Here is an 11,297-nt window from a genome sequence, read left to right as displayed (position 1 = left end):
TAGAACCTCATTATGTTGGGGTTGCAAGGTTGCAAATATAGTCCTACATTGAAAACACATGGGAAAAATCATTAGTTTATAAGAGAAAAGATATCTCCATTGACATGAAGCCTTTTGAGGAGAGCCCAAAAGTAAAATCATGAGAGCTTAGTCCTAAAGTGGACAATATCATGTCATTGTGAAGATATCTAAATTCTTTTCGATCCTACCATTAGTATCAGAGCCCGAAATGCAAGAAGGTTTAATCGCTGACTGTGCATAAGAGCCATGGTCTGATTGAGACATGTGGGTACAATATTGACCTCAAACAAAGAAAGTAGGGACTCTATGTTTGGATCAAGAGGACCAGACATCAGGCAAAAAGTCCTAGTAGGTTAGGTGGACCGAGGGGCAGGAAGACCTAGTGGGTCGAGGATCGGACATGGGAAGTCTGTGGTCCTTTGTTTGAGAGGAGATTGTTGGGGTTGGAAGGTTGCAAACATAGTCCCACGTTGAAAATAATGGGGAGAGTTCAAAAATAAAACTATGAGAATTTAGACCCAAAATAGACAATATCATTCAAAATATCTAAATTCTTTTCGATCCTACCCATTATAACATTAAAGAAATTAATTATAGCACAGAATAGACGCATTTGACACTGAATACTTAGTGGGGTTGTAAAAAGCACTAATTTTTCAAAACTAAAGCAAGTTGGCCAACAACGAGTCCTATCAAAGCACCAAACTGTTCCAATACCTATTAATATCTCAACAAGATCATCTCCACATGATTTCTTAGTACCCTCTGGTCCATTGTGGTAGTGGACCTTGCTTTTTAGATTTATTTTGGTCCATTGAATGTGTACACGTATATCTTTGCAAACAGATTGCGTACATATACATACATATCAGAAGAATATATCCTTATTTCATTTATCTGTTACATATGGCAGTGACAGAAGATAATATGCTCAACATTACGAATCAAGTTCTCAGTTCGAAATTAACTAAGAAGCCTTCTAGAGGACATTACGATGAATGCAGTCTCATGCTCCATTCATGAAGGGTCTCTTCATCTCCCATGCTTCGAGCTTTGATACTTTCACATTGACTAATCCATTGTTGAACACAAATAGATGAGCATTTCTTCCAATGGCTATGCTGGGATAAACTCTGGATGTAATGCATGTTGTCCCCCCTGCCCCAAAGCTCTCCACCACAGAGTGATCAATCTACAATATGGCATTTAACCAGGTTCGAACAAAAAGAAATATACATTATGATACAAGGAAAACCATTGTCCAAAAGATTAATCGAGCATACCAAACTCCTCAAAGATATTTTGCCACTTTCAGGTATATCGACATCGACAAAGCCCGCAAACGTTGGTTTGTACATGTTTGGTCTCAGCGTTGACCTATGCACGATAGCAAAAGGATGAATGTTTGGTCTTTTAGATAACAGTTAACTCATCCAAGAAGCTACATAGAACTTGCCTGGTAGGATCATGGCACATGAGGACCTTGTATTTTGTTTGAGCTTTGAAGATTCTGAAGAAGACGGAAGTTCTCTCTTCCATGTTGGCTGAAGCTAGAACATGGAGACCAAATGGCCCGGCTCCACCCCTGACATTTGCTCTCTTCTGGCCACAGAGTGCTTCGGCATTAGTCGTCCATGAAAGATCGAAGGCCTCAGCTTTTTCCAGCCCTGTCACTTCAAAAGTCACCTCTACATCCACCTGCACTCCAAATTACGACCATGATGTTACTCTGTTTTCGTAAGCTAATTAAGCATGGGAAAAGAGCAGGACCTGAGAGGAATCGATTCCCTGCACTTCAAAGAAACCACCACTCGGCACCTGCGTGTTCTGGACAACGATGTGCTTGCTTCTCAGAGATTCGAGCTCCTCGATGGGCCATTGCATAAGCTGGCGGCCGTTTCTGGAAAGCCAAATAGTTCTTGGAATAGTCTGAAGATCAAAGGAGAGCAATATTTGAATAAAATAAGGAAAAAAGTTCTTAACTTTAAATGAAATAAATCGTATAGGGAATTGAACTGACCTGGATTCCTGCCCATCCCTTGGCCTTGTCGTCGTCCACGGTGTCGGACTCATTGGCCCACCCCCACAAGATCCTCCTGTTCTTCTTCGGGTCGAAGAACGTCTTCGACGCGTAGAAGTTGCCGTAGTCGTACCGCAGCCCGGTGTGGTCGTCCGGCGACGTGCCGTCGGGCACGTACTTGTCCTTGACGTGGTCATACGTCCCGATCGTGTAGTACTCGTACCGCGTCAGGTCCAGGCTCACCTTCAGGATGTGCTTCACGTCGGAGCCTCCGGCCGCCGACGTGTCGAGGCCCTGCTGGCCGCGTAGCGCCACCGGGTAGAAGTCCGGGCACTCCCACATCCCGGTGCCCCTCGACGCGTGCAGCGAGTGCTTCGCCTTAACCCACCGCACAAAGTCGCGGCTCCGGTAAAGGATCGCCTCCCCCTTCTTGTTCCACTTGCTCCCGACCACCAGCTTCCAGTGGCCGCCGCCGCGCCACGCCGTGGTGGGGTCGCGGAACGCGCTCGCGTTGATTCCCGAACCGGGCGCGATCACCGGGTTGTAGTCGGGCTTGACCCACTCGCGGAGGTACGTGTCCGTAAGGTTCTTCGGGTACGCCACGTTCTGGACCTGGCGGTTCTGCGGGTCGATGCCCGTGTACATGATGACGGGGCGGTTGCCCGGCAGGATGGTGGCGGATCCGGACCAGCACCCGTTAATATCGGACGGGATGGTGGGGTAGATTGCCGGTTCGAGCGCCTCCCAGTTGATTAAATCGGTGGAGACCGAGTGGGCCCAGATGATGTTGCCCCAGACCGAACCGTTAGGGTTGTACTGGTAAAACAGATGGTAGACTCCGTTGTAGTACATCGGGCCTGGGTTTCGTTTACGAAAATTGAATTGGACAGAATTGGGAAAAAAAATAACAATAATAATAAGCGAGTTGGTGAGAGCAAATACCATTCGGATCTGCGCACAGTTGGGTCCGTAATTTGAACATTCCAGTTCGGTTGCGGACGGGGAGGAGAAGTCAAAACAGCAACCGCGTCAGTGATGGGCGTAGAAAATTATTGAAAACAAATTATTGAAAACAAAAAGTTGTTTTGACGCATTAATTAAAGGAAAAAAATGCAGACGGCTGTGTTGGTAGCACGATTCGGTTGGTTACCCGGCGTCGAGGTTGCCCGGTGGTGTCCACTCCGGAGCACCTTATCCAACTCCAGGAGTATATATCTAACGTGCGCCGTGGATCTCGCCGGCGGAATCCACGGCGGCCGTGGATCTCGCCGGCGGAATCCACGGCGGCCGGGGAACCGTACGAAGCCGCAACGAACACATAAAAAAGTAAAAGGGGGAGGAGAGGAAGAGGCGCGAAGAAACGAACCGTTGATCCAATTTCTCGGCGGCCGGAAGTGGTACCTGGCCCTCAGCTCGCTGTCGACGGGAGCAGCGGGCGGCGTGGACCGAGGCGATTCGTAGACCGCATGCGACGCCTCCACCGCCGCCGCCCACCAATGCGCCAGCGCCAAAAGCGCCAGCACCCACCCAGCTCCCCGCCGAGGTCCCATTCCCCTCTCGCCGGCCGATCAAACGCCTAGACCAAAAAAAAAAATCCAAGCAGAAAAAAAAAAACAGAAGGGGGCAGAGAGGAAAGAAAGAAAGAAGACGAGAGGGGCGCAGATGAAGCGTCGGATGGAGATCGGGCATAAATAGAGAGAGGAGAGCTTGGAAATGACGTCTGAGATCTGGTCGTGCCAGCTAAATCGTGTCAAGGAAAAAATAAATCCTAATCCTTACGCTTTGCTAAAAATAAACAATTAAATTTAGGAATGAAAGATTATTTGAAGACTTTTGAGGGAGACGATTTTGGGGGACAAATGATTCGTCGCCAGATAAAGCTTGCTGTTGTTCTTCTTCTTGGTCACTGTTTTTTCTTGGAAGAGGACAATGCACTGTTTTTCTTGGAAGAGGGCAATTGACATTGTGTGATATAATAATTTTCTCCATAAATGCCCATAATAGAGGGCTATCAGTAGCAACAGATATGATATAATAGTAAAACATTTAAGAAATAAATAAAAAATTTTAAATTTAAATTTAATGATCAATCTTTTGAAGGTCCATTTTAAATATGCTATTTAAAATTTATTAGGAGAAAAGTCATCATCATCTAAGAATAATCAAACAGAATCGGATGTGATGCAGTGATATAATACTTAAGAAAATAAGCAAAAGAAAAGTTTCAAATCCTAATAAAAATGAATATATTTATCCAATAAACAAATTAACTTTGGTTTTTTTCAATAGACGAACTAAGAACAAGGGAAAAATATGTATATCTAAATATAAGAGAAGATTATACCTTACACAACCTAATAAGGACTAAGCAAGATCAGATTTGGTACAACTTGTTTAAAGAATCAGGCCATGCCTAATCTATTTATGCCAAAAATGACAAAGACTTAGATCAAGGACAGGGCGCGAGTTGAACCTAGCACAAAGTTAAAACATAAATAATTTATACACCTTTTATGCTCTTTAATTAGTGAGCAATGGTTTCATAGTGGAGGAAGGACAAGAAGTGCCAACTTGATTCTTTTTTTAAGTCAGCTCCGAAGAGACACGCCAAAGGGCAAAATGGAAGGCCTCCGTCGATGGCTGGATGATCATGTTGATATCCCGTGAATTGTGATGCACTCGCTTCTTTCTTTATGTTCTTCCTTTTAAAACAAAAAGTTCGCCGGGACCCTATAAAATCTAATGGAAGTTAATGACACTTAAAAGGCAAAGGTTTTTTTAAATTAATATTATATATCCAATTTACACCGATGCTTTCGATATCATTGGATGAGGCAACATCATTAGGGGTGTGGTCTCATATTGCTAGCTCTAGATATTAATTAATAAGAGGCAGAATCTACAGGTCGACGTTATTAAAGAGAAGTTTTGATATCATTGTGACTAGCTATCGGTATAATTACTTCCACTGTTCCATGATCCACTATCATTAAATAGAAAGGTAATTTAATTAGATATTAATGAAATTAAAGGAGTGACATTTTTAGTCAATTTTGGACTATAGTGTATATAACGAAAGGACGTTAAATTATTATCCGAGTATGGATATTAGCGATAAGTAAAAATTGTTTATTGAGTCGAACTGGTCACTTTACATTCGATATTACCTGATTCTTTATGTTTTTTATTATTTCTTTTCTGTTTTTGGAAAAAGACTAACTCCTACTTCGGCTTTAGTAGATTGCTCACTACACAAATAAACGAAGGGCAAAAATCATAATAACAGAAGAGATATTTCTTCATGCAAAGGATATTTATCTAAAATGGTCAAATAAAAAGTGCTCTCCTTTACTGATAATGATCCAACCTGAAAGTGAGGGATCCATCAACTCCCATTGGATCGTCTTTCCATTAACTCGGACCACATCGATTGCTACAGGATTTATCTTTCTTCCAGATTTATCTTCTTCAATCGAATTGGCTTCGTAATGAATCGGGTGTACTTGCATAATGGAAAATTTGACTCGTACCCAAGCTGATCCCGGATTGACCTACCCAGGATGATCTCGGACTGACCTCCATTAATTCTTCATTTAAGTAGAATTATAATCTCTATTTAAGTAGAATTATAATCTCTATTAATTCTTCAAGAAAAATGAAGAAGTATGACTCTTCAAAATTTTTAAGGATGATCGTGTCTATACAAATTCTCTGTTTCCTCTTATTTGAATCAAATAAAGTCATATTTGATGTTGACCCATATTAGTTTCTAATATTTGAGAATTAATTAATAATCTAATTAATTCTTATTGATTAATTTTAGTATCCACTAAAATAATCAAGTATAGATAATGTTTATATTTACGTGCTATGCATACGACCATCTAGATTTTATACATGAAGACAGTGTAAATTCATACGTAGACTAAGATAAAAATCTAGCAACATTTTTTAGTCACCCAATATGATAAAATTAATATTAGTGTTAAACTATAAACCACCGTGAACTGATTACTGTGTAATTCAATCTCTTCATCTAGCATACATCCCAATTAATTCGGTACATTATGCATCATCACCAAATTAATTATTTTACTTGATTTCCAAGATATAATAGAGTTCTCTTGAATGATAAAATCATTCCTCCCATGTCCATGGATTTCAAGTCACTAATATCTCTATCAAACGGTTATGTTAACTCCTAATCTAAAAGAGAGATGAATCCTTCATTGACTTAACACTAGTCTCTCTATGGTTTACCATACACCCAACTACCGTATTAATCATAATTTAATTGAAAACTATTTTTAACGACGTCAAAGTACATAACTTCATGCATAGAATAAATGAAGTGTTGGTGCAGAGAGCACCAGACGATCTAACATGTATTTTGATAATGACAAAGAGTTCAAAGTTAAGTTCTCTTGTGATCTAACAAGTATGACTAAGCTTGCAGGAAAGTTCTAAGTGTTCTTAGGCAAAAGTCCTAGTGGATTCTAGGTAGATGGAAAACTCTAGGGGGAGATAACCCTAGGTTCTAGGGGGTGGTAACCCTAGGTTATGGAAAGTTCTAGTTACGGTTAGGGAACGAAGTCCTGGTTCGGGGGACTGGCAAAGTCTTGGCAGGTCAAGAACTTTGGGTGAAATCCTAGAATTAAGGACTCTAGGTGAAAATCTTGAGGGTCGCGAATACAAAGTGGAAGTCTAGATAGGTCGTGGAGCGAACATTCAACATGAAGTCCTAGAGTCTCTGACGTTAAGCAAAAATCCAGACGGTATGGAGGACCGGTCTGACAAAAGGTAAACTCTCCTGAGAGGAGTAGGTGAGTGTGCGTTCCCAAAAGAGGGAACAGTAGGCGTCGATCCAACCTAGAATTTTCAGTGAAACTTAAAAGTCAGGATCGGACAGTTCAAAGGTTGTCAAAACTTATCTTTACATGTTATTTTCCTTTTATTCTAACTCTGTTTTGCAGGAAACTAATAATTTTGTAGGTTCATATTTTGCCTTGTTCAGTCAACCGAACATCCAAATCAGTCGACCAACCCCCTAAGTTAGAAGATCAAATTCCAGCTTGTAATGAAGTGTAGACCGAGGGATCGGTCGACCGAATATGGAGGTTCAGTCGATCAAACGGTGGATAAACTTCAGATCGAGTTGATCGGATCAGATAAGTAGAGGAGCGTTGAGGGTTTGATTGACCGAACGACGGGATTAGTCGATCGAACAAAGGTCTTATCCGAGCAGCATCATCTGTTGGATCGAAAGCGCTAGAGGGGGGGTGAATAGCGCTCGTGGCTATTTCGTTCATTTCGGAATCGTAAAACTAATCGAGATAATAAACGCAGCGGAAAATAGTAAAGAGAATATCACACACAGAGACACGAGGAGTTTACTTGGTTTGGAGCCTTAAGCGACTCCTACTCCAAGGCCCACGCTCGTTGATCGTTTACGTTGGGCAACACTTATAATCTCGAAAATATATTACAAGCTAAGTACAGAGAAAAATAGTAATTAACTTAATACCGACAAGAAAGAAATGAAAACTGAAGCTCCGGGTCGTTGGGATGATGTTGCAGCACTTCGAGATCGTCTTGTTAGCAGCTTGTAGCGTTAGGATTGCTCGGAAGTTGTTATTTTGAGCTGCTGCCTCGACCCCTCTTTTATACTGTGTTGGAGGCGCCTTCAAGCCTGTCTAAGGCGCCTCCAGGCCTCCGAGTTGCACGGGTGGATCAGCGCAAACCTGGTCGCACCTTATCAGGTTTAAGGCGCCTTCAAGCCTCCTCAAGGGGCCTTCAAGCCCTGGTCCAAGGCGCCTCCAGCTTCATACGAGGCGCCTCCAGCTCCTCTGGACAGCTGGCTTCGGCTTGCACCCGAGGCGCCTCTAAGTCCCATGGAGGCGCCTCGGACACTGTTCATCCGGGGCCAAAGTTGCTTCTTTGTTCCTGTAAAATGTGTTAGTCCCAAACACATACCCTACAAAACAAAGTTAGCACAGAAATGATATAACAAATGATAGTCGACAATCATCGAACTGTCCGGGTCTGACTTCGGATTTCCAATCGGAAACCCTAGGTCGACCCGACGCCTACTGTTCCCTCTACGGGGGGCGCGTCCTCACCTACTCCACTCAGGAGATTTACCTGTTGCCAGTGCGATCCTCCAGATCGATTGGACTTTTGCTCAGCGTTTGAAGCTTCCGGACTTTCTGCTGGACTTTCGCTTCCCAGCCCGTCCAGTCTTCCACCTGGTTTGCGACACCAGGACTTTCCACGTAGGGTTACCACCCACTATGACTTTTGCCTGAAGCTCTCGACCCGCCAAGACTTTCCGCATAGGGTTACCACCCCCTATGACCTAGGGTTACCACCCCCTAGGGTTTTCCACCTACCTAACCGCAGCTAGGACTTTCCTGAAACACTCAATCATACATATTAGATAACAATTAAGCTTAACTTTGAATCCCTTTGCTATTATCAAAACTAAGGTTCGATCGTCGGATGCTTCCCGCACCAACAACATCTGGACGAAAAGTTGGGCAGATTCAGGCAGGATCAGTCGACTGATCAGGGGGATCGGTCGACCGATCAGCGTCGAGTCAAACCTGATCTCGAGATCAGTGGGTCTGGATCAGGCTCAACTTGGCTATAAAAGGAGGCATTGACCAAGCACTTTTTATTGGATCGTAGAGTTCGCTAGGGGAGGGGGGGTGAATAGCGATCAGTAAGAATTCAAAAATTGATTCGAGTATGCAGCGGAAATAAGAAAACTAAAGACCATGCTAACACAACCAATTTTACTTGGTTCAGAGCCTTCGTCAACTCCTACTCCAAGGCCCGCACTCGTCGAGTGCTTTCGTTGGATAATCACTAATAACTCACAAAAGTGATTACAAAAATTATTAAAAGAATATCGACAACACGACAACAGAAACAGAAGATTAAATCTTAGGTTATCGGAGAAGCCTCGCGGTGTCGTAGGAGCAGTGCACAATAGAGCAGTCATAGCAGAAATTGTTATCTTTTGCTCCAGGTGGTGGCCTCCTTATATAGGAAGCTCCGGACACTCTGATCCCTTTTGGGGACCTAGAGCATGACGTCGGCCAACCAATTGGCACGCTCGTAGCTGGCGGAGATAAGATTTGCCTTTTAGGCACCCGGACCACTATTTTCCACCAAATCATTTTTTCTGCAAGAAAATATTAGTCCGAGGTAAATACAAATTATACTACCTTGCAAAATAAAGTGTTAGCACAATTATAGTCAATTAGAGTAATAATTAGATTATGTCTCCTCGAGACCAGAATCTAGTGAAAATCTCAACTTAGATTTTCGAAATGAATCTAAATTGGATCGACGCCTATTGTTCCCTTAAACGGGGAACGCATCCTCACCAAGTCACTCCCCTCTAGTGGTTTACCTTAACTTACCTGCCAGACATCTGGTCAGCCCGTTAACTTGTCTGGACTTCGTGCCAACTATCCGGTCGGCCCGTCAACCTAGCTGAACTTCCCTGTAACACTGAGTTAGCACAATAGATAAAATGATAAGGTAAAACAGTGTTAACAGAATTCAAAATTCGTTGGTCCGGTCGAACGTGCGCGACCGATCGGAAACCAGTCGGTCACATATAACCTAGGGTTATCTCCCCCTAGGATTGTCCAGCTTCACTCACTAAGACTTCCATTGCCTGGCTTCACTCACCAAAGGACTTCCTCCACCTAGCTTCACTCCTTAGGGTCAGGCTTCACTCACTAGGACTTCCACCACCTAGCTTCACTCACTAGGGCCTGACTTCACTCACCAGCACTTCCACCACCTAGCTCCACTCACTAGGGCCCGACTTCACTTACCATGACTTCCACTACCTAGCTTAACTCACTAGGACCTGGCTTCACTCACCAGGACTTCCATCCACTACCTAGCTTCACTCACTAGGACCTGGCTTCATTCACCAAGATTTCCATCCACTACTTAGCTTTACTCACTAGGGTCTGGCTTCACTTACCAGGACTTCCACTTTGTTTATCCTCTAGTTAGGACTTCTTCTTGCTAGTCATCTAGTCCTTACTAGACTACTCTCTTCCAAACATCAAGTCCTGTTTAGATTAACCCTTGGTTAAACTGACCAAACTTGGGAGCATTGTCAAACATCGAAACCCTAGAGGTCAATTGCACCAACAATCTCCCCTTTTTTTATATTTGACATTTTTTTTATGTTAGGCTTGGGTCTTTAAGGATGAATTCTCAAAATTAAAGAGATTAGTCACTTTCCCCCTTTAAACTTTTATAACTTAAGATTACTCTCCCCCTTTGACACGCATCAAAAAGATATGAACTTAAAGGTTACTCTCTATTAATTAGATTTTGCACCAACAATAATATTTGTTAACGGGGGGTTTTCAAAATAATTTTTCAAGGTGGTGTTATAGACTAATTTTTAAAGTTAGTTTTTAAGTTTACTTTTCAAGCAACTTTTGACATTCATTTTTTTTAAAAAAAAATCTTCTAGTATTTTTTAAAGATATGTTGCACACAAACATAAAATTTTATAAGAATTTTGTAAAATATATTTCACATTGTTTTCAAAGCAATATTCCAAATAATGTAAAAACTAAGAGTTTTGTAAAAGAGTATTAAAAGATTTTTAAAGTAATTTAAAACAGAGTATTTTTTTGAAAGAATTTTGAAAATTATGTTTTATCTTTCAATCAGGACTCCCCCTCAACTTGACATACCTTAGGAATCCTTGTTAACTACAAGGAAAACTTCCTATGTGTCTAGGGAGTTGATTCAAATCAAAAGAACACTAAGTTTGAAGGTGAATTTTTAAAATATTTTTCAAAATAAATATTTGAAAAGTGTAAAAAAAAACAAGTTTGGAAAGTAATTTGTAAAATATTTTTTTAAAAAAATTATTAAGTAAAAATAGTTTTGAAAATATTTTAAGAAATATTTTTCAAATAAAGTTTTAGAAGATTTTTTAAAGTATTTTATTCCTTCCTCCCCCTCAAGTTGAACTTCCGCTTAACCTGATACTATCTTAGAAAATCCTTATTAACCACCTATGTTTCTGAATCTACAAGTTTATGATTGACTTTAAAAGATCGAGACATTAAGTGTTGGTCAACAAAAAAGGTGCATACTTTTGAAACCTATATAAGTAATTATAGTCATGACTTAATTTCCTTTTCCTAGCATCTCAACAATTCTAGATTTTCAAATATGGTAATCTCATGTGTTTGGAGAGATGCTTAAC

General features: G+C 41.6%; 1 protein-coding gene across 1 annotated transcript; it reads right to left on the bottom strand.

The window, feature by feature from the left end:
• Nucleotides 1-887: 887 nt before the first annotated feature.
• Nucleotides 888-3,890, bottom strand: LOC122023438 (beta-fructofuranosidase, insoluble isoenzyme 3-like). The gene is made up of 7 exons (XM_042581546.1): nt 3,408-3,890; nt 2,984-2,992; nt 2,042-2,898; nt 1,792-1,950; nt 1,478-1,719; nt 1,305-1,398; nt 888-1,213 (listed from the first exon to the last, which is right to left on the bottom strand). Exons 1-7 carry the CDS (start codon nt 3,589-3,591, stop codon nt 1,028-1,030), a joined length of 1,731 nt encoding a protein of 576 aa, XP_042437480.1. The 5' UTR covers nt 3,592-3,890; the 3' UTR covers nt 888-1,027.
• Between the last annotated feature and the right edge of the window lie 7,407 nt (nt 3,891-11,297).

This window comes from Zingiber officinale, chromosome 9B (genome assembly GCF_018446385.1).
Source record: "Zingiber officinale cultivar Zhangliang chromosome 9B, Zo_v1.1, whole genome shotgun sequence".
Lineage (NCBI taxonomy): Eukaryota > Viridiplantae > Streptophyta > Magnoliopsida > Zingiberales > Zingiberaceae > Zingiber > Zingiber officinale.
The sequence above is the reverse complement of the archived record's forward strand: the minus strand, read 5'-3'. Positions and strand labels throughout refer to the sequence as shown.